Raw genomic sequence first — 24,555 nt, 5'->3', positions numbered from 1 at the left:
CGGCAAAAGTTACCACGGCCATTCTGAGTGACCATAGACTCACTCGAGGAGTCAAGGTTTTCCGGATCTGCTTACAATGCTGTATTTGTGTACACAGTTGCGGGGAGCTATGAGGACTCTGGAGGGCTTCTCAATACAATATCTGCCACCTGATGCATTAGCATGTTTTAGCAGTTGCTAAGTGGCACAATTCACAAATGAATTTGCATTAGTATACAACTCTGAATCACGCCCTTTACACAAAAGCATGTGTGTACTGATTCATTCACTTGTATTATATTTTGGAGCTGCAGAGTCATGAGAGTAAGCTGTGTTGACCTCTGTTAAATAAGCGCTTGATTCTAGTGACCCGTCATGTAATCTATACAGTAAAAAGCAATCTTTTTTTTTTATGGATCATCTAAAGTTAAAAAAAGCACTTAAACAATAAATGGGCTCAATATATGTTGATACACCATCACAGGTGAAGATGGACTCATACCAGAATGAGGTGAATTAGTGGCTGTAGTAACTGAAGAGATGTCCTGGGTTAAGCCTCAGCCAGATGGGGAATCAAGGGACCTTTCCAGAAACAATGTGGAGTTGGTCCCTTGATTACCCATCTGGCTGAGGCTTAACCCGGGATATCTCTTCAGTTACTACATGACAGGTGTCTTATTTGGAGAGAAAAGCTACTATGGTTTTCCCATGAGGGTTTTTTCCTTACATATATACTGTAGATATGGATGACCAATTTCTAGATGTTATATATTTTTCTTGCACTTAATATATACATGACACGTATGAGGAATTGTCTGCACTACATTGTATTAATTTTCATGTTGTGAGTCACTATCAAATCTTACCATTAGTGGAAGATTAAAACAAGAAATGAGCCACTGACTAAATCTCCCTGGTCTTTTCTCCTTGGCTGTCCACTTGAGGGCCTCAACCCACATGCTGACAAGCTTTCTTCACATATCTTAAATGCAGCTCGATGTTTAGTTGCAAGGCACTGGAAAGATATCAACCCTCCTCCTCGCCAACAACTCATAAATAAAATCTGGCATGTGGCGGCCATGGAGAAAATTTCAGCTTACCTCCATAACACTTTCTTATAGTTTGGGGTGACTGGTTTCTTTACAACAACACCACACCACATAGATCCCCACCCTCAGGCTTTTCGAACCTTCTACTTTAATGATCATAATCCACCTATTTGTTGAAGTCTGGACTCGGTCTCCTCTCTAACTCCCATATCCTCCTCTCTAACTCCCATATTCCCCTCTTTTCTCTTCTTTCCTTCTCTTTCTTTTTCATCTCTCTACCCCCTACGTAGTTCTGCTTTCCATGTATAATTTCCAATATTTTGTATTGCTCTATATGATCTATTCTAATTAGTTTGGATTGTTGATATATGTGCCAACATGATATCATATTGTTTTGTCGATCTGAATATTTCATATACCTCTGTATTGGATTATGTATAGTTGTATTATTTCACTTCTGTAAAATCTACAAATAAACTTGTTAAAAAAAACAAAAAAAAAAACAAGAAATGAGAAATACTGTTTAATAAGATATTATTCTTTCTTGTTTTTATACTATAAAATGTGCCCAGGCTTTTCACTTCTATTGATTGTCTTTGGCTTTTTACTATGGAAGTAGGATACCTTCCTTAAGAGGTGTTTGACTCAGGCGGCATTGGCGCAATTGTTAAACACGATTGGTTTTATATTCTTTCATACACAAAATAGTGTTATTTCATATAGGTTATAATTTACAGATTCACATAAGTTTTTTTTATCAAATAGGTATACAAAAATACAGCAATTAGTTAATATAGAAACTGGTATATACTTGATAAAAAACATTATCTTTGTTGCAATCACTCCTTAAAACCTTCTGATATTCTGTGAAATGCTAGAATTGGCAAGATTATTCTTTCTTCAGCACTTCAAGGTAGTTAATACTGGTTTTCAGTTTGAAATAAAAGTCTGTTGAGCAAAAACAAAAATTATCATATTGTATAAGAAATAAAATTTACTCTCCTGCACATTATAAAAATATGACAAGGCTTCAATAGATATACTGCATGTAAATGTGTCCTGAATCCCCAAAACATATACATACATACATATTATAGATATATTTATATTGTGGTGAGAGGGGTAGTATCTCTCCTGAATTGCCCACATTCTGGTGGGATCAGCTCCCCCCAAAGGGAGAGGAAAACAAACTGGCACATTCTGCAGTAGAAGTTTGGTACTCCGGGATTTCTGGGCTGCACAGCTCAAAATGGAAATATGGAATTCCAGGTTTTCCAGGTCTCCCAGAGCCCGCAGGAAATCAGCAGCAGAGGAAGAGTTTAAAATTCGGGTTTTCCAGGTCTCCCAGAGCCCGCAGGAAATCAGCAGCAGAGAAAGAGTTTAAAATTCGGGTTTTCCAGGTCTCCCAGAGCCAGCAGGAAATCAGCAGCAGAGAAAGAGTTTAAAACTCTCTATCACCTAGTCCAACGCACTGATGCCCGTTAGAGGCCAGTTAGTAGGGAAAGTGACTGTAGTGCCAGGGACCAAGGGCTATACTGGGAAAGTATGGCCGATTGGGGCTCAGGCCACTGCAGCAGAGTGACTGCTAAGCACGAGGAGTGCTGGGACCTTTTATGGTCAATTACTAATTTTCTGTATGTACCTGTGTTTCCAGGCCTAAAGCCTGAGTATGCTGTTCTTCAGTGTCTGCTGCCATTAAAGAGACACCTTATATTTACCAGAAATCTGCCTACTGAGTCCTTATTTTAAGTACCCGTTATATATATTTTTTTTTTTATTTTTTTTTTATACTTTGCCCCTATAAATTCAACTTTGCATTTGCTTGGTAGGACTGTTTCATGATATTTAATTATTTGCTATTTGGAATCTGTACTTTGGAAGGTTTAGCAGCTAGTTTAAGTCTGAATTAAGCTGTATAGAATTTGGTGATATTGTAAGAATCTTTACAACTGAATGAATGTATCCATGTTGGTTAAATAATATAATACTAGAATTGCTCTGTATTTTAACCTATATAGGACATTAGGTTTGTAGTTGACCTGTGTGACTGCCGCACACTGACAAAGGTCCATTTTGCCGCTAGCAGTAAACTGCGGCACAGAAACTAACTGAAGTCCAGTCTTTGCCAGCCATACCCGCAAGTGGTCATGGGTTTCGTTTTAGGAAACCCCAAATTGCAGCCCCCTTCACTAGCCTACTAAGCAGATTAGAATTGCATCAAGACACAGCTGAAGTGTTTAGACAGTTGCTATGGGACAGAATACATACAGTACCAAGGTCAAAAGGTAACTTGTGGACAGGTATGTCAAAATACAAGTCGAGTATGCAATGGGTTACTGAAAAGAAGACAATTAAAAGTAACACGGATGCCAGCAATACCTATTCCTCAGGCATAGCTACAGTTTATGCAGTAAGCAAACTTTTAAATCCAGTTCCTGATGATATCAGCAAGCACGGATACAACATGCAAGTTTTCCGCCCGAGCTGCCCAGCATAAATGGTGAAATGATCCAGGCAAATACCAAAAGGTGAACAACAGTAGCAGAAGCACAGTGAGAGGTCATGAGTATCATGTTACAGTAATGCTTTGCCCACTAATACCAGACCAGCACAGCCATTATAGGCCAGGTATAATACGAGGGTTGTTCAAAAAGTAATGCCTAACTGCTCACAACTCAAATTTTATTATAGATACAGATTTGAAAATTTGCAGTAAAATACTTTGAAGTCTTAGTAACAGAATGACTGTACTCAAAAAATTCACCATCTGCCCTCAAACATTTTCTCACCTCTCAACCCAAGCTGTGAATCCACTTTGGAAAAATTCCAGTGGTTGGTGTTTGACCCAGAAACATATGACGTTTTAAACAACCTTTATGTCTTCAAAATGTTGACCACGCAGACAGTATTTGAGAGGGCCAAACAGATGAAAGTCAGAAGGGGCCATCCACCATACAGGACTGTATGGTGGATGTGGCATTATTGCCCACCCCAGTTTGGCAATAGCCGCAGATGTTGCCATCGAAGTGTGAGGTCTGGCATTGTCGTGGTGTAAGATGACATTTGACAGTCGAATTGTTGACCTTTTTTTTTGCAGATGGCTTCTTTCAGCTTCTTCAGTGTAATAATGTATCGATCACTGTTGATTGATTGGTTTTGTTCCAAGTAATCGATGAGAATAACACCTCGGCAATCCCAGAAGAATGTGGCCATGACTTTGTTTACGGATCGCTGTGATTTAAACTTTTTGGGCCTAGGTGAACTTGGGTGATTCCATTGCTTTGATTAGGCCTTTGATTCTGGGTCATAAAGGAATACCCAGGTCTCATCTCCTGTAATGACATTTTCCAAAAACATCTCAGGGTTGGCTTCAAAGTTGGTCAAAAGGTCATTGCACGCTTCCACCCTCTGGGTCTTATGATCCCTGGTTAATTGCTTTGGAACCCATTTAGCACACACTTTACGATATCCCAAATCATTGATTAGTGGTTCTACAGTGCCATGGCTACATTCCAGTTCATCACTGATAGTCACACAATGGTCTTTCTGAATCATGGCATCGACTTTGTGTCGGTTCTCTGCTGTCACTGCAGTTGATGGTCTGCCACCACGAGGTTTGTCGCACACGGACGATTCTCCCGATTGAAAACGCTTCATCCAGCTTCTGACATTGCTATAGTCAATTGTACGCTCACCATACACTTTCTTCAGTCTTCTGTGGATTTCTGTAGCACTGCAGCCTTCTTTTTCCAGAAATTCAATGATGGCTCTTTGTTTCATCTTGGATTCCATGGTATTTCTTGGACTACCTAAACAAAACTACATATATAGTTAGCAGACATATTAAAGTACAAACTGACAAAGTTTCAAATAAATGTTGCATATTATTTCAGAGTTATGAGCATTTAGGCATTACTTTTTGAACAACCCTCGTACAAATACTTTATATTTTATAAACATACTGTACATAAGCCTTTGATGTGCACCAAAATGTTACCGTGAGCTGTCCAAATTCTCTTTTTTAGCATCCATGTTCTCAAGTTGTTGAATATTGGTTTCCAGGGAGCTTTCTGTTGTGTTCTATAAAATAAAATAATAATGAATAAAGAAAACAAATAATCTGTAATCAATCTATTATTATGTTTTGAACTAGAACAGGTAGAGTGTGACTCTTATATAAACAAAACTATTAAGTCCTTGGTACAGAAACCATTAGCTCTGCTACACTCACAAAGAAGATTATAGGGGGCAAATTTACTTAGAATCGTGTTTGAAGTCGAACCCGAATCGCTGGAAATTGCCAGAACATTTTACAATCGTAAATACAAATGTACTAAATCTGTGCATTTGACTATTTACATTCCATCGTGATTCTACGCGATTTCTGTTGTGAGCAAGATCAGTCGATTTGCCATGTTTACAATAGACTCTGTTAGTAGATTCATGCTTTGATTTGTCAGCAGTGGATTCCAAGTATGATCTGTGCAGGCATTTCCGTTAAAAGGATTAAATAAAGGGTTATTTATTTATTTTAAAAAAAATATTGCATGGGGTGCCTCCCAAAAGCATAACTGACTCAGGACATCTGAGCCTGGTCTGGTACTGGAAAATTGAGGGAAAAACCGGTGTGGGGTCCCCCCTAATTTCCAGTACTCAACACCGGGCTGAACCAGCAGGGAGTGGGAGGGGCTTACACTATAGCAGGGAGACACACAGCTATAATGTAAACCCAGCACCAAACTGGTCAGCCCAGGGCTGGAAATCCTCGGAAAGTAGAGACCCCAAAAATAAAAGACCACTCTCAGCCAAATAGCACTACAGTGCAGAGAACCACGTGGGAACTGTCATTCAGACGCTGTACTGTGTATATAGCACAGCATGTCTGTAAGTTCGGGAAGCTACCCAATGCCTCCAGGAAGGGGGAACCCCACTTCCTGAGGATTTCCAGCCCTGGGCTGATCAGTCCCCACTTTGTGTGTCTCCCTGCCATAGTATCACCATAACCAGACCGCCACCTGCTACCGCACCAACCCCCCCTCCACCACACTACGGCGGCGCTATCCACTTATTTGAACCGGGAATGCAGCCACACGCGCAGTGTCTTTGCCTGGTCCGCGGCAACTTCTGTATACAGGATGCTGTCTTCACTCCGGGGGGGCTAGGCCGCAGTGTACACCAGTCCTCACGTATGAGCTGCTGCTGGCTCCACCCCTTGTCATGCAGCTGGGCCAGGGGAGACCTCAATCATCTAACTAGGAGCCAGGGGATTGACCGGCAGCGTCCCTGAGGACCCTCCCATTTTGAAAAATGTAGTCCCTGGTCCGCACTTGTGGGTAAAATAAGCGCTATAGCGCGTATTTGCTTTAAAGCCAGGCCACCATGGTTTGGCGTTTTGATCAGGATTTGTATGTAAGGTGGGGATTGGAATATTGGACCTCATTCAGAGGCGGTCGTTAGATGCAAGCAGTGGCGCAGAATCAGGGCGGCCGCTTGCATCCTGAACGGCTGCCTCCTTGTCGATCGTTAAGCTGTGGGTTACCACCCACAGCTTAACGACCGACCAGGTTGATAGTCGCGATGGTGATTGGATTGACCCCTATATATGCTCACTTGTACATGGGCTTTTGTTTATATACAGGGACCTGCTTACTATTTGGTCTCATTAACTTACTAAGCACACCTGACTGTCATATTGGTTTCTGTATTGGCAGCATTTCAGCTTGCCAGCTGTGATGCCGCCGTTTTTGTTCTATTGTTCTTTTAACTGTTTTCTTTCCAACAAAAGTCTCTCAATACAAAATACTTGATTTAAAAAAATTACACACTCTCCATCTGTTTAACTCTACACAAATATGCAATTAAAGCAAAAAATATCACATTAATATCAGAGGCATTTTAAGAGAGGAGGGGCCTGTGTTCATTCCCCGTCCAGAGCCCTCTCCCCATCTCTCTTCCCGGCGGCCGAAAGCTCAGTGACGAAGCAGGAGACTCTGGCACGAGTCTGTGCCCAGTGTCTACTGCATATGCAATCTCCCTACTGCACATGCGCAAAACGCAGGGAGAATAGCTGCCGCAGCCATTTTCCGGGGGTTTTGTGTAGCGCTGCTAAAGCCAACGCGGGACTTCAGAGAGGTTAGTATAAAAAATATGGGTGCAGGGTCTGCACATTTACAGAGAAGTCTCTGTTCACGAGACCCAAAACCTTATGTCGAAGCAAGACAACGTAAAAAAATGGGTTGCTGGGGAACAACTTTACTGGCCTACAAAGTGCTCTTACACCTTTAGAATGAACTGTAACGCTGAGTGTGAGCCAGGCCTCATCATCCAACCTCACTAATGCTCTTGTGGCTGAATGATTGCTTATTCCGCAATCTAATGTAAAGCCTTCTCACAAGAGTGGAGGCTGTCATAGTAGCAAAAGGTAGGTCAGCTCCATTGTAATGCCCATGGTTGTTTTGGAATAAAAAGTTCAAAAATATGAGATATGGTAAGAACTTACCTTTGTTATCTTTATTTCTACGAAGTCCATAGGGTTTCACAGGATACCTTGGGTTATAGGTGATGACGTCAGGCATCATAGAGTTAACTTTTCAGCCTCCCAGGATGCATCAGGGTCCCCCTCCTATACCCCGCCCCCGAGCCAAGGCATCTCAGTTACGTATCAAGCCATAGGCCGGAGGAGGAGAAGGAAGAGAGAGAAGAAAGATCTGGACACACACAAGAATCACAGAGAGAGACGGAAAAACCGGTGACCAGAGTAAAGCCCATCTGCAGCACAGGTGCGACAGGGCGGGAGTCCTGTGGAACCCTATGGACTTCGTAGAAATAGAGATAACAAAGGTAAGTTCTTACCATCTCTCATAATTTTCTACATCAGGGTCCATAGGGTATCCACAGGATACCTTGGGGATGTCCCAAAGCAGTATCCTTTAAGGGTGGGGACGCTCCTGTGCAGAAAGGAGAATCCACCGCCTGAAGGAAGCATCCTGAGAGGTAAAGGTGTAAAAAGCGTAATACCTCACAAAGGTATGAACAGAGGACCACGTGGCAGCCTTGCAGATCTGGACTGCAGAGGCACCATGTCGAGCTGCCCACGAAGGACCCACAGACCTAGTGGAATGAGCCCTCACAGAGGATGGAACCGGAAGGCCTTCACAAAGATAAGCTTCTGAAATTGCCATATGAATCCAACCTGCCAAAGTTTGCTTTGAAGCAGGCCAACCTCTTTTACGGAAGCCATAGAGGACAAACAAGTCATCCGACTTCCTAAAAGAAGAAGTGCGGTCAACATAAATCCTTAAGGCCCGCATAACATCCAAAGTGGCCTCATCCACTGAAAGATCAGGTGAATTAAAAGCCGGCACAACGATGTCCTCGTTGATGTGGAAACTTGAAACCACTTTAGGAAGGAATCCAGGACGAGTGCGCAGCAAAGCCCTGTTCCTATGAAAAATCAGAAAAGGGGGTCTACAGGAGAGAGCCCCTAAGTCAGAAACACATCTGGCCGAAGCAATGGCCAGAAGGAATATTGTTTTAGCTGTAAGCCATTTAAGGTCCACTGAGCCCAGTGGTTCGAACGGTTCCTGGAGAGCTTTGAGGACCACAGCCAAATCCCAAGGAGCCACTGGTGGAACAAAAGGTGGCTGAATGCGAAGAACACCTTGTATAAAGGTGCGCACATCAGGGAGCGCAGCAATCCTACGATGGAACCAGACTGACAGGGCAGACACCTTCACCTTCAGGGAAGCAAGGCGAAGCCCATGGTCTGTAGGAAAGCCAACACTCTAGAGAGGCGGAACTCCAGAGGGGTATAACCTCTAGGTCGACACCACTGGAAGAACGTATGCCACACACGATGGTATATTCTTGCAGAGGATGGCTTCCGAGCTCTTAGCATGGTTTGCACCACAGAGCCGGAAAATCCCCTGGACCTTAACATGGCCGTTTCAACAGCTACGCCATCAAAGACAGCCGAGTCAGGTCCGAGTGAAGACAAGGACCCTGTGACAGCAGATCCGGCCGCAGTGGTAACCGCAGAGGAATGTCCACTGACAGACTCTGGAGGTCCAAGAACCAGTGCCGCCTGGGCCACTCGGGAGCTATCAACAGGAGCGTACCTCCTTCCTGTTTGAATTTCCGGATTACCCGCGGAAGAAGGGAAAACGGAGGAAAGAGGTAGGCAAACTGGAATGTCCACTGGACGGACAGAGCATCCATCAGAGACGCCTTTTCGTCTCTTGTTCGAGACCCGTACACCGGCAACATGTTGTTGTGCCGGGACGCCATGAGGTCTATCTCTGAAAGACCCCTCCTATCCACCAGAAGTTGAAAGACGTCTTGGTGCAAAAACCATTCTCCCGGATGTACGTCCTGCCGGCTGAGAAAATCCGCTTCCCAGTTGAGGACTCTTGGGATGAACACTGCTAATAGAGCTGGGAGATTGCGCTCCGCCCAGACCAGAATGCGGGACACCTCTACGAGTGCCGCCCGACTTCGGGTTCCTCCTTGTCGATTTATGTAGGGCACGGTGGTGGCGTTGTCCGACTGGACCTGCACAGGGTGACCTTGGAGAACCCGATGTGCCTGCTGGAGAGCATTGAACACCGCGCGGAGTTCCAAGATGTTTATTGGAAGCTCCTTTTCTGCCTGAGTCCACCTGCCCTGGAACAAGTGTGGAGCCGTGACCGCTCCCCAGCCCCGGAGACTGGCGTCCGTTGTTAACAGGACCCAGTTCGCCACCCAAAATGGGCGACCCTTGTTGAGGTGGGTCGTCTGCAACCACCAGGCTAGAGACAGGCGAACCCCTGGAGTGAGCACCATCATCTGGGACTTTAGATTCTGAGGCAGTCCATTCCATTTGGATAGGATCAATTGCTGCAGAGGTCTGGAGTGAAACTGGGCATATTCCACCATGTCGAATACTGACACCATGGAGCCCAGCAACCACATCGCCGAGTGCACAGACACTCGGCAACACTGCAGACAACTGCGCACCCTGAACTGCAAAGCAGAGATCTTTTCCTCCGTCACAAAGATCCGCTGCTGCCTGGAGTCCAACAAGGCTCCGAGGTGCAGGATCCTCTGAGACGGGGTCAGGGTGGACTTTTGCCAGTTTATCAACCAGCCGTGAAGCTGCAGCACTGCAATCGTCAGGTCCAGATGGCATAGAAGGAGCTCTGGAGACCCTGCCAACAACAGAAGGTCGTCCAGATACGGTAACATTCGGACTCGCTGCTTCCGCAGGTGAGCCGCCATGACCATGGTGAACACTCGTGGAGTGTTCGCCAGTCCAAAAAGCAGCGCCCGGAACTGGAAATGCTCATTGCGGATTGCAAACCTAAGGTATTGCTGATGGCGCAAAAGAATAGGGACATGCAGGTAAGCGTCCTGAATGTCCAATGACACCATGTAATCCCCAGGTTCCAGCGCCAGAATAATGGACCGAAGGGTCTCCATCCGAAACCGAGGCACCCTCAAGGACTTGTTGAGGGCCTTGAGGTTGAGTATTGGACGGTAAGACACATTGGATTTCTGCACCAAAAACAGATTGGAATAGAAACCCTGGCCCCTCTGGGAGAATGGAACAGGCACTATAACTCCAGCCAGGAGCATAGTGTGCAAAACCTTCCGCAGTTCCAAGGCTTTGTCCGGTCTAGTGGAAGGCCTGTGGTGAAGAACCCGGGATGGAGGCCTGTGCCGAAAGGAGAGGGCATACCCGTGAGAAACCACCTCGTGAACCCAGGTGTCCATAGTAGTTATCGACCAACACTGGGCGAACTGAAGCAGGCGGCCTCCCACTTTGGGATCCCCCAAAGGGAGGCCCAGACCGTCAGGCCGCAGGCTTGTCATCTGACTTAAGGGACGGACGTCTGGTACTCCAGGCCTGTTTCCTGGACTTGGCCGATTTCTTGGGCCCAGCCTGTCGGGGAAAAGACTGTGCTTTAGGCCTAGCCTGGGCCCTGTAAGGCCGAAAGGACGACGTACCAGAACTTGAAGGGACCGTAGCAGACGGGAGACATGCAGATTTGGCTGCTGCCAGCGTAGCTACAATTTTGTCCAGATCCGGACCAAATAGGGCTTCTCCATTAAAAGGCAAACCTTCTAAGCCCTTTTTGGAATCAGCGTCCGCTTTCCAAGATCGCAACCATAAGGTGCGACGAGCAGCAACAGCTGCAGAAGAAATTCTAGAGGTGAGGATACTGATATCCAAGGCCGCTTCATTGATGTAAGTGGCCGAGTCCCGGAGATTGCCCACCAACTCGGCCTGCTCAGCCGAGTCCAAAGATGCCTCCAAACTATCAGCCCAGCGCTCCATAGCTCTGGCTACCCAACAAACGGCCATAGCCGGACTGGACGCCCCCCCGCAAGGGAATAAATGGACTTTAGGCAGATTTCCACCTTGTGGTCCGTAGCATCCTTCAAGGAGGACATGGAAGGCATGGGCATAGTGGCACTTCTGACTAGGCGTGTCACATGGGAATCCACCTGCGGAGGGGATTCCCACTTAGAAAAATAATTGTCAGCAAACGGATAAGCCACGACTAAGCGCCTCTGAGGCTGATACCGTTTCCACGCCTCCTCTAAATGGTCTACTACCTGACCAGAAAGAGGAAACACTGTGGCGTCACCCTTAATATCCTTGAAAAAGGCATATTTGGATTTGGACACCGGAGGATCATCATCCTCAATAACTAAAGCCGTGCGGACTGCCCGAATAAGGCCAGGAATATATACCCTTGACTTAGCGTCCGACTCTTTAGTACGGAGAGGTTCCTGGTCAGATAGATCCAGAATCTCCCCATCATCGGACGTCATGTCGTCATCCTCATAAGGAGCAGAGATGCCACAGGCCGCTTATGTGGCCGCAAAACATCCGACAAATGCTGTACTGAAGATGTCAGAGAATTAACCCACGCAGGCTCCTGTGACACCTGGGGAGGGGAAATAGGGAGACTGTGGGGTACCATCAGTTGTCTCGGGATACCCTGCTTGGGTGACGACACCACTGACTGCTGGGACAATCCCATCTGGGAAAACGCAGGTGGCGGAGCTAACTGGCCCACTAGGGTTGTAAGCGCCTTAGCGAAACAAGCCCAGGGAGGTTCCGGTACCGGAGCTGTGACAGTAATTGGCCGTGCCAATAAATAACACTGCCCCTCCGAATTACCCTCCCCCTCCACTATTGGTACATTGCACTTAGTACATAAGCTGGAGAGGAAATTCACTCAGACATGATGGGAAGTATGTGACCCCTCTCACTGATACTCGTTAGTATAGTGGGAGAAACACCCTGCAATCACCGCACCGCAAGGGCTTTAGCAGAGTAAGAGCAGGGACAGTAAAATGGCTGACAGTAGAAAGTGAAAGTACAAGCAGCAGCGCTAGCAGAAGTCACATACAATGCTGAAGAAATTAATCCCTGCACTATCAGCGCTGTTTCTCAACTACACAGACACAGAGTCTGGTAGGACACAGCGCTGCATACACTGAGCTTAAGCCAACGGAGGAGAGGTATGCCGGAGGACCCAGACCGCGATGCCACCGATCAGCAGCTTCCAGCAGCGTTCACCATGCAAAGATGGCCACCGAGGGGGCAGAGAGGAGGCCAGCCTGGGGGAGGAGCGCTGCCACAGGACCAATCGGCAACGCAGAGAGGGCTGTGTGCAGCGGGGGAGGCGCCGGCTCCCCTGGCATGCAATTAACCCCTGGGACACCGCAGCGCTTGCCGCTCAGCTGCGGCCCGCTGTCCCAGGTGGATAGTGGAAGCGCAGGTTAGTACCTGGCTCCACGCTGCAGCCAGTCCCCAGGGAGCCCCCTGTCTGGGGATTGTGGTCCATGTTCTCACCAGGGACCCACCGCGGGACCCCCGCTGCTTACCTGCTCCCCTTAGATCCGGCCATGGTCCGAAGCATCTGGGGTCACCGCTAGCCGTGACCCCAGACACTTACCAGCATCCCCGGATCAGTACCGGCGTTCTGGTACCGGCGGGGTGTAGGGGAGACCGCATGGACGTCAGCAGTGACTGTCCATGTTGTACTCCCAGATGTGCAGCCACAGCTGCCTTGAAAGAAACTTCAGGGGCCATTCTTAGCCCCCCTCTAAACAGGTGCTCCGACTCTGAGCCAGGCACCAATGAAACAGATGCCTTGGCTCGGGGGCGGGGTATAGGAGGACCCTGATGCATCCTGGGAGGCTGAAAAGTTAACTCTATGGTACCCGAAGCCTGACGTCATCACCTATACCCCAAGGTATCCTGTGGATACCCTATGGACCCTGATGTAGAAATATGAGTTGTTCAGGTGTCCACATGCTTTTGGCCACATAATGTATATACGTACATTAAGTGAGAATGCATGTAGGCAGTTGAGAGAGGCAACCTAGCTCCCTTGGTAAATTATACTGCTATAATTACAGTGTCCAAGCTGGCACATTCAAATCAATTATCATGATAGTATGACATGCTGAAATACATTCACCCGGGGCAGGAAATAAACATACATAATTTAGAGCAAACAAAAGCCATTTAGGTATAGTTCTGTAAAAGTGAAGTAGTTCTTTAAAAGTACCTGTAATTAGCAAAAAAGTAACTACTTCGTAAAACAAAAACAAAAAAAGTTTGACTTTGCATTGTAAAAACAAGAGATATGGTAAGAACTTACCTTTGTTATCTCTGTTTCTACGAAGTCCATAGGGTCCACAGGGTTGACCTTGGGGTATAGGTTGGGAACCAAATCCGGGCACCACGCAGTTAAAGCTTTTAGCTCCCAGGATGCACTTGGGTCCACTCTCCCTATAACCCCGCCCCCCAGCCAGAGGCACCTCAGATTGTAAGTAGCCAAAGGCCGGAGGAGGAGAGAAAAAGAGAGAGAAAACTGGAACACTCTAGAACCATACTCACAGAAAAGGAGACGGGAAGCCGGTGACCAGTAACACAGCCCATATGAAGCCAGGTGCGTCAGGGCGGGCGCCCTGTGGACCCTATGGACTTCGTAGAAACAGAGATAACAAAGGTAAGTTCTTACCATATCTCTTGTTTTCTACTTCAGGGTCCATAGGGGGTCCACAGGGTTGACCTTGGGGATGTCCCAAAGCAGTTCAACCAAGGGTGGGGACGCTCCTGTGCTGAGAGGAGAATCCGTCGCCAAAAAGGAAGCATCCTGAGAGGCAAAGGAAACCAATGCCTAGAACCTTAAAAAGGTATGGACAGAAGACCACGTGGACACCTAGTAAGGCAAAACAGCCGAGGCGCCACGACGAGCCGCCCACGAGGGTTACACGGCCCGAGAAAAAAACAAGCCTCAACGACAGAAATGCCCACCCATGGGTAGGCCCCTGAGGAAGACATACGAGGCCATCCAGTCAACATTTCATTATAGGCCGGCCATCGTTTCCTGTTAAAACCAGAAACCGCAGACCACCAATAAGGAGTCCGCTTACCATAAGGAACTTGAACGGATCACATAAAGCCAAAGAGGCCAGACCCCAGTCCATGAGGCCACAACAGCCGAGAGGACTGGGAACTGAATGGCCATACCATAAGTTCCAGAATAATATGGAACCTAAAAACCACTTTAAGAAGAAACACAGGGCGAGAGCAACTCACACCCTGACATGATGCCCTCCAGAAGAGGGAGCCACATGAGAACGCTCCCCATTCAGACACTCTCCTGGTTGATTTAAACACCCTGAGAGAGAGAGAGAGAGAGAGAGAGAGAGAGAGAGAGCTTAAACAATAGACCATGTAATGGCTATCACAACCAGCGGTTCCATTGACTGTCCCCGGAGGGAACAAAGAACCACTACTAACTCCCCAGGAGTCCCTAGGGAGGACAAGTGGAGACATAATCCAGAAAACACTCCAAAGGATGAACTGGATACCAGAGCGGAGCAATTCCATATCTTAACCATACCGACAGTGTAGAGATCCGCACTGTCAGGAAGGCCAGGCCAAGGGTGAAACCCAAGCCAGCTGGAAGGAATGCCAGAATATCTGGAAATCCTGGACACCGTAGGATCGTATCGACAGGTACGATACCATAAGAATTATGTATGCCACAGTCCGTGGCAGATCCCAGCAAAGTCTGGCCTATCTGCTCTAAACATCTCAATGAAGACAGAGCCAGGGAAGCCCGATGACCACAGTAGGGGCGCAGTTAAAGACAAGCGATCCAGATCCAGGGAAAAACAAGGACCCTGAGACAACAGGTCCAGATAGTGAAGCAGTAGGAACGGAGCATCGAGGAGGAGACTCCGAAAATCTTAGTACCAGTGATGTCTGGGACGACCTGGAGCCCCCAGAAGGAAAGCCCCTCCGTCTCGAATTAAACTTCCGAAGACCTCGAGGAAGAAGGGAGACCGGAGGACACAGGTACACAAAGTGGAAGGACCACTTCACTGACAAAGAGTCACTGAAGGTAGCTTCAGTACTCCTAGAGCTGGACTGTAACACCGGTAATGTGTGATCGAGTCAGAAGGCCATGGGGATCAATCCCCTCAGGGAGGCCCCCTCTGCTCACCAGGAGTTGAAACCTCTCTTGGAGAAGAGACTAGTCCCCGGGATGCACGCCGTGACGGCTGAGGAAGCCCGCTTCCCAATGGAGAGCTCCGGGAATAAACACCGCAGAGTTGGCCAGGAGAAGACCCTTGGACTATGTCAGAATGGGTGACATTCCTAACATTGCCACCCAACTACCAGTGTTGCCTAGATGGAAGCCACTGTTGTGACACTGTCGGACTGAACCTATTCAGGTTTACCGTGACAAATGGGTTAGGCCAGAGTGAAAGTCCAAGACAGCTTAAAGTATCAACAAGTTAAGTGGCAGGGCAGAAGCGACAGACGTCCAACTGCCCCGAAACGAATGCGGACCAGACACTGTCTTTAGCAAAGAACACCCTGGACGAGATGGCCATAGCCACCCGGACAGAGACCAACTCGCCTCCGGAGAAAGTATCATCGTTCGAACAGCGATCCGATGGAAAAAACTCGATCCATCTGGAGGGGAGTCAATTATGGCAAGGCCTGGAATGGAACTGAGCACATTCCACCCTACCAAAAGGTAGACACTCTGGTAGACCGCGCATCACAAAGAGTAATGACATATGTCGACTGCGTAGATATCCGCACACTCGAAGTTGAAGAGTGGAGATCTTGTCTTACGCCAGAAAAATTCTCAGATTCTGAGAATCCAGCAGTGCTCCCAGATGAAGAAAACCCTGTGAGGGATGCAGGGAGGACTTTTCCTCCGTTGACTAATTATCTGTGCCGAGAAGAAGCCCCGGTTATCCTGACCTGGCGGTAAAGTACCTTGGTGATCCTGCTAAAAGCAGGAGACCGTCCAGAGAAAGGAGCATTCGGATACACTGAACAGGTGAACTGTCAGAAAATCCATAAAGCTGGTAAACCCCGGTGGAGTTGAGGACAGCCCCAAAAGGCAGAGCCCGAAACTTACAAGTGTTGCTGTGGCACAGCAAACCTGAACCCATGCTGATGAGAGGGCTCTGTATGTACCCGTAGGTACGTATCCTGAATACTCGGATATACCATAAAATCCCCAGGTTCCAAACATCGGATGATGGAGCATGGACGATTCCACCTGAGTCAAGGCACCGTTGGAATCTGATTCAGGGATTTGAGACAGAGTATAGGCAAAGGAGGACCAGTCGGTCACCGCCCCAAAAAGAAAGTAGAACAACCAGTCCCTCACTGAGATAGTGAGGTTGGCCGAAATAGCTCTGCTTACCACAAAGACTGTATAGCTTTCTGGGATTGTAAGGCCCTGATCAGTTCTGAAGAAGGGCACGTGTAACAATGCCTGTGAGGAGGCTGCATGAGCAATGAGAGGCCGTTGAGAATCAGTACCTCACTCTGGAAATTCCCCAGATGTAGACCTGTCCCATCAGGCTGAGGGTATATCCTCAGGTGTAGAAACAGGGTCGTCCGGAAGTCCAGGACTGCTCGGTACTGGATATGGTGGCCCCCGTGGAGGCCGACAGCCTAGGAAAAAACAGGCCTTTAGGCTGACCCTGAGGACAAAAAGACTTAACAGAGTTAGTCCGAATGTAGTGGGAGTAGCTAAAGACGGTATCTCCCCATTAGTGATACTGCCAATGATGCAACGATCTTGTCAAGGTCAGGACCAAACAAGAACTTCCCCCTGGAAGGAGTGTGCACCTCTGCTTTCCCATAACGCAGCCATAGGGTACTGCGGCGGATACAGACGCCGCCGAAACCCTGAAAGTTAGAAGACCGGCATCCCATGAGGTAATCCCACATATGACCACTGCATATTTTGTGAGCGGCAAAAAGATATTTGAACCTCAGACGTGTTGGAGGGGAAAAACGTCACAAAAGCATCACCATGCGATGGCCATGGTAGGACGGGCAACAGGCCCTGAAAACGAGTACATTGATTTCAGGCAAAGTTACCACCTACGGATCCGTAAAATTCGTCCAGGCCGGGATGGGAGGCGTATTAATGCCTGTAACCCGATGATTAACATACAAATCCATCCCAGAAGGGGATTTCCATTACTTGTGAGGACCCTCAGGGAATGGGAAACAGGAGGCCTTTGTGACTCCTCGTATCTGGGGACAGCCAGACTCCCGCTATGAGATCCACCCGCTGGGCAGAAAACGGGAGATGTATGATACTGGTGCAGGATCGACATTCTCTATATCCAGAATGAGCCTGGCTACCAGCCCCAAAGCAGGGATAATAATACTTGAGAACGGCTCCCCCCATGTGAGAGGGAAAGAGCCGAATATACCATCCAGTTCACGGCAGAGCCACTGGTCAGTAACCACAGGGCGTATATCACGCCAATTAGTATTTCGTATAAAACGACATCCACCAGGGTGGCCGTTGTGGTAATCCCTGCAAGGGGAATGACAGACCGATGTGGTATCGGAGGTAATTCATGTACTGTGAAAAACCCCGGCAGGGAGCGATAGTCTGTGACACAGGGGTAAATTGCAAGAAATTGCGAGATACCCCGAGTTCAAAAGGGCAGTATGGTGAAGTAACTCCAAGCGAGTGACGACAATGGGGCCCGCCCGGCGATCCTCAAAGGAGAGGATCCTGAGAAACAACGCCCTTTAAGGGGGTCGTGCAAGGGGCCCGGCACCAGATGGTGCCGCATACGTAAACCTTTCTGAGTTAAAATCCTCCGCACTAATTCCTGCAGGCTATGACTTGCAGGATAGCAATAATGGGTGCAGTATCGTGTGCAATCTCCTGGTCAGATATATCTGACTATCTTGACGGAAATATTAAGCAGCGCCATACCGGTCCTGACTGACGCTAAGATTAGCTGCAGGAACCCATTATCAGCGTACGCAACTCACAGTTCCATCTAAAATATGGCAACGTGCAGCACGCAACAGTATGTGACAAACCTCACAGATATTAACAAATATATATATGTGAGGTCTCAGAACCACCCCAGGTACACCTGTATTAGGGCAGATAAAGAAAAGGGATAGATATACACTGACAGGTGAGAGAAAAAGCAGACAGTCAGCACTAGCATAAGTCACATACAATGCAGAAAAATATATATACATACATAAGCATGACATATAATATACTGCACAATGTCGCTACATTCAACTGCCCAGATTCAGTGTCTGGGAAGGCTATAGCGCTGTGTACACTCACCCAAAATGGCCAGGTACGCAGGGGGACTGGGCTCACTGACATCCTAAGAGTTCTGCAGCACCACAGAGAGAAAATGGCCACTGGAGACCTCAGAAGAAGCGTGGCCCGCGGAGGAAGCAGCTCAGCGACGCCAGACTGTAGTATTGAAAGGCGCGCTGAGCTGAGGGGAGGAGCCGCTAGACAGGGAAGGCTTCCTCCCCTGGCTAGCAATTGACCCCCCGGGATGCCGGCTCCCGCTGCCGCTATAATCCTTGGTGGGCTGTGGACACGCGGGGTATGCCTCCATGGAGGGGGAGCCCGCCGCCACCGCTAGCGCCTCCGGTCTGTCCCCAGAGACCGGAGGCATAAGGCTGCATGTACACGCGGGTCACCGCAAGCGGTGACCACGCGACTTACCTGTCCCCGTCGATCCGGCAGCAGCCCAGGGATTCCTCCAGAGCCCGGCTAGTACAGACTCTGGGGTCCCGCTGCGATCCCCAGATCTGTACTGGCGTCGCAGCGCCGGCGGGGTGTAGGAGCGGCAGCTCAGACGTCCATTGGACAGTCTGATGCTGCCGCTCTGAAGAGTAGTAAAAAAATAATAAAACAAAACTCTTTTAAGCTTAGAGGCTGCTAAGCAGCCCCCCTGCAGTAACGGTGACCCGACTCCGGCCGGGCACCAACTTAAACTGAGGTGCCTCTGGCTGGGGGGCGGGGTTATAGGGAGAGTGGACCCAAGTGCATCCTGGGAGCTAAAAGCTTTAACTGCGTGGTGCCCGGATTTGGTTCCCAACCTATACCCCAAGGTCAACCCTGTGGACCCCCTATGGACCCTGAAGTAGAAAAGAAAGCAATTAGCAAAAAGTTAATTAATTAATTATGGTTCTTTTATAAAAATGTTTGCAACTATGGCAAGCAACCCACAATGCAATTTTCCCAAGTTATCTCTATTATTACTTTGTGACTTACTAGCTTGCTAGAGCTGCAGTAAGGACCAGAGAGTAGAGAGCCCAGTTCTAGATCTGCCACCATCTGACGAGACTCCATCAATAAACGCTGCAGCTTAGATGTTGGAGAACACAATTGCTGCCAAGTAAAAGAACAAATTCAATAATATTCTTTCATGAATAGGCCATGCACTACCAATTTATAGTATGTAAAACAATTATACATTTTTATGGCACAACTATAATATACAGATACTCCGTCTTCAAAAGGCTTCCTAAGCGGTCTCTAAATAAGATAATGTCTAAAACAATATAAGAGGGAAGCCTGGGCTGCCATGGAGTATTCAGAGTAAAAGGAATTACCGGTCAATAGGGGTGATTTGAGGTCCGACGCGATTGTTATTGTAGCTGCTACCATGGTAGCACTATTATGGTGGAATCGGTATGAAATACAGCCGGCCGCATGTCTGCTTGCCACTAAAACCTTTAATGATACTACAAACTTGGAGAGTTTTCTATATACAAACATACTCACGAACTAATGTAGATGCATTCATGCACCTAGCAAGCGCCCAACATGGAACATACCCTTTTCTCCCAGTTCTTATCAGAGGGTGCAACCACACACATCTAAAAATATCGCAATCTTGGCATGCAAGTCCATGCACTTACTCTTAAAAATGGTGGTTGCACTCAGGGACACTGGTACTAATCACCTGCCTTCCAATAAAGGGGGTCACGGAGCCATGGTCATGGTCTCTAGTATATACATCTATAAAATAAGTGAATTGTATTATAGCACTGCTTACCACTGGCAGTCACAAAGTATTTGTCATACTTTCTATTGTTCCATTTTGCCTTAAAGGGTTCTCAAGACAACTCTCTCTGTTTACGCACTGCCTCTGTCTACACGTAAGCATACTCCTTGGGAAATACAGTATGTCCATTGGGTTGTTTCTATCCTTCATTTAAAATGTCCATCATGTATTTAAATATGGGAACAGATTTTCCCTTATGTTCTCCAAGGATTCCTTGTTTTGACACTTACCTGCATCTCCTTTAAAAGTATTTCACAATTTCGAGAGTCATGGAAATGGAGGATTATTTGTCCTCGTTCACAAGGACACTCTATATAGGGTCGTGGGGGGAGTGGTTTTGTGTTAGGTTCTCATTAAAGAAATACAGGACGCTCTTACAGTTTTAAGGAGAAGATGAAGAGCGCAGGACTATCATTTTAGAAGGCTTTGATTGTTGGTGCAAGGGAACGCTAAATCCGCCAAACTCTGATTTGCTCCCTGAACAACTGTTGAATTGCAGGAAAATCCAAGTGTCTCTGCAAGTATATTCAAAGCTGCTACAGATAATCAGCAGATGAAGACTGAAAGAAGAATGATGTTCTACCACTTAATAACAAAGGCAGGTAGAAGTATCTGAAGGAACAGACGCTGTCTTTCAGGAAACAAGGAATGATAAACAATATATATAATTCCCTATTTTGTCAGGAACTGTAGCTAGAAACGGTTGTTAACCTTGTAAATTATGTACAGTCATCTTTCTCAACGTTTGTGAATAGTTTGAAGATAAGGGGGAAAAAAATTATGTATTTGCATGTTCACATGTTTCTAATGGATGCATTACAATTTACCATATGTGATGTAAAAACACTCACTTGGCATCTGAGATTTCCTGAGTCTTTGAGGGTTGACTGCATTAGTGGCATTTTTAGGTCTGGCAAAAAGTCAGAGTGGAGGTTCAGTCTGCTACCTACAAATCCATCTCTTTCAGTAGAGTCCAAAGATTTGATGTCTAATGGACCGCTGCTAGAAAAATAAAGCAGATGCATCAATATATTCCTATGTGCAACATTTTTTGATGATCACGTTGTCCCTGGTAAATTGTGCATAAGTTTACAAAGAATATGTCCTTGATGTGAAAATTCCTCAGTAAGGAGGAAATCAACACATGTATCACTGCCATTTCCCACAATCACAAAAAGCATTTAAATGTTATGCCTATAAAAGAATAGCTAACTGGGGTAGTGGCCTAGACAGGCATGGAGTAGGGCGCCAGCCATCGTGCTCTCCAGCCTGATTCTCCTGATGTTACATCCTGCTGCCGACTCGAGCATCCTGCCATATCTTACTTGGCTCAGCTGCCTCTGTAGTGGTCCAGGGGTGTCCCGACTGTCCTTTGTCTGGTTTTGGCTAATCTGGTCCTAGCACTGTCTCCTGAAGTCCTCCTGGAGCATGAACCCCATTGTGCTCTGTTCCCTGGGGCTGCAATATCGACAGAGGAGGGACCCTGCTATTTGTACATTTCAGTGGGACCATGTGAGTGCCTTTATTCTCTGCTGTTATATTAATCCATGTGTGCTTTGCTGGACTTGGTATTTTCTTGCCGAGGAGGACTATCTTGTAGTTTGGTACGTGGTACAGCTTGTTTCCTGGTGATAGTTGTCTGCGGGTCTGCACTTCATTTTTCAATCTCCTTCATTATCTCTGTGGTGCTGGATTGCTTACTGCTACCCTCCTAGTGTTTACTACCTGCACATACTTGGCAACTATAGTCCCGGTTGCTGTTGGTCCTTCCATCTACTGTACTTTCCTGAGGAGTCGGTAATTGTAGGGCTGCCAGGCTTGAAAAGTTATTCTGCTCTGTTCCTTCACTGGACTCTGGTCCATCTACTCCATGACCCAGCCAACTTCATTACCTTTACAATCCTCTGAACCACTCTCCGAGACCCCTGCTGTTACTATGAAGCAGCTTTTGCAGGCTATTGCTGACATAGAAAAACGTGTCATGCATTGCGTGGCCGAGGTACATATTGATCTGTACCTTATTTGTCAAGATGTGCAAAAATAAGGGGATGGACTGAGAACCATATTTCCACTTTGGAGGATAACAGTGCCCCTGTTCCTAGCCACCTTAGTCTCAGATGAATGCATGTCAGCAAAAGTTTATCGCTTTGGAGGGCCATCTTCGCCGGAATAATATCAGTCTGCATGGCCTATCTGAAAAGTCTGGAGGGTGCTAACCCTGAACAATTCTTGTGGAGCAGGCCCATCGTATAGTAACCTGGGTCCTCCCCCCAGGTGCTCCTCTGAGGCCATTTATTGCGCAGGTTCTTCACTACAGGGGCTGTGATGCTGTGCTTCGTCTTGCCAGAACCGAGACTTTTCATCTGATGTCCAGAAGCCCAGAGGTCCCAATTTCTTCAAGTGAAAAGGCACTTTCCTACTCTATGCTATTTCCTGCCAGTTTGGGAGTTGTCTCAGGTGGCCGAACTCACTTCTCCAATTCTCCGCGGGAAACCGCGTCCTGTCAGGATTTGCTGTTCCCTCGTGATCATGGGCCCCTGGACTGATATCTATTCCTATAAAAGTAGCAACATGGCTTCATTTACAGAACCCGAGAAGATACTCGTTGATTGTCTGGTTTGGACTGTGGACTCCAGGATGGGATGCACCTCTTAAGGCCCCCCCCATACACGGTGCGATATAGCCGCCGATCCGACGGAATGGTACGATATCGCTGCTATATCGTACCGTGTGTGGACATGATATCGGCCAGTGCACCCTCCCGTGGGATCGTACATCGCACCTCCAGATCTTACATGCTGCACATAAGATCTGGTGGTGTGATGTGCGAACCAATACAGCGCTATGTGGGGGTAAGGGTGGTGCAAGCATATTGAGCAGCGGATCGCTCCGTGTGTGGGGACAGCCCAATATGTCTGCCGTCGGATCGGCCGTCGCATCGCAAGGTGCATATCGCACCATGTATGGGGGCCTTTAGCCTATTTTAAATGCATTTTAATTATTCTTGTTAGAAATTGTCTGCTTGCCTTATTAATGCTTTATTAGTTGCATTTGCTTTTACATGCGATTTGAATATTTTGATACGGTCATATTTTTCTTATCCACTAGTACTGAGTTACGTTTAGGTTTACTCTTTAACCTGTGTTCCTATTCTCCTGGTTTTTCTGTTTGTTTAAATTTTAGGCTTGGTTGGGATATTTTAGATTGTTACCTTTGGGAGTCTCTTTGTTGTCCTATTTATCTTGAGATGGATGCTCCATGGCCTTTGGGTACTCGGGTGTAGTGGCCCTTATTTTCTTGAGTTGGGGGATTAGGTAGTGTAGCAAGGTGGTGGGGTTTCTGTTTGGGGATCCAGGTGTGCCATATGTTGATGATATGGTATACAGGGTGGGGTGAACTAGGAGGTGGTTGTCTATTGTTATATTTTGTTGTCCAAGTTCTAGTGAGATAATGACTACTGTGGGTTCTATTTCTTGATCTTTTTTAATAGTCTGGTAATTTCTTGCTTTACTAGTGTTGGATTGAGACAGGTTAATATTTGAGGGGCCCAATCCTTTGTTAGGTACTGCAGTGTCTCCTATTTGGGTTATCATATTTCAGAATTAGACTGATCCTTTCTTTTGAATGGAGCTTCTCTTTATTCTATTGGTATTTACCCTCAATTATTCTTTTGATTTTTTGGTGCTGGGGCCTAGATGGTGCATTGGGGAACAAGGATGGCGCCTTGGGGTACTCATTTAGTTGTTAACTTGACTTACAGTGTTTATGTACAGGTCTGCTTTTTGTAAAGTGTAAGCTACGATTTGCTTTTTTTTTTTATTGTCTATGGTAAAATGACATTCTTCACAGTTTGTTTTTCCTGCTATGCTTCATATCTCGCCAGCCACAAATTCTGTTTTTATATTATGTCACAATGGGGTTTCTTATATTTGGTCTATATTTTATTTTTCTCTCTTTATCCTCATCTATACCAGATCTTTGTAATCTACATGCATTGGGTCATGTCTCCTGTTTATTCTGTTCCATGTGTGTCTGTGGGCGTAACTTTCAAAATCTACAAATAAACACAATTTAAAAAAAAGAATTGCTAACATACACATTTACTGAGTTAAATGACTTTTTCATT

General features: G+C 46.7%; 1 protein-coding gene across 3 annotated transcripts in view; it reads right to left on the bottom strand.

Moving 5' to 3' along the window:
- Positions 1–624: 624 nt before the first annotated feature.
- CCDC62 (coiled-coil domain containing 62) overlaps positions 625–24,555 on the bottom strand; it is a 46,167-nt gene continuing 22,236 nt past the window's right edge. For 2 of the 3 annotated variants that reach the window (XM_088482176.1, XM_088482178.1), the window contains 4 exons: positions 21,281–21,431; positions 19,634–19,750; positions 5,026–5,108; positions 625–1,976 (listed from right to left, as the gene is read on the bottom strand). In XM_088482176.1, the coding sequence (XP_088338302.1) occupies positions 1,946–1,976; positions 5,026–5,108; positions 19,634–19,750; positions 21,281–21,431 (382 nt within the window). In that variant the 3' untranslated portion in view covers positions 625–1,945. The remainder of the gene's footprint in view (positions 1,977–5,025; positions 5,109–19,633; positions 19,751–21,280; positions 21,432–24,555) is intronic. The other variant, XM_088482177.1, reaches the window with a different exon arrangement.

The sequence above is a fragment of the Taudactylus pleione genome, unplaced genomic scaffold (genome assembly GCF_031769625.1).
Source record: "Taudactylus pleione unplaced genomic scaffold, aTauple2 ptg000282l, whole genome shotgun sequence".
NCBI lineage: Eukaryota > Metazoa > Chordata > Amphibia > Anura > Myobatrachidae > Taudactylus > Taudactylus pleione.
Note: the sequence above shows the minus strand (reverse complement) of the source record. Positions and strands in the feature narration are given on the sequence as shown.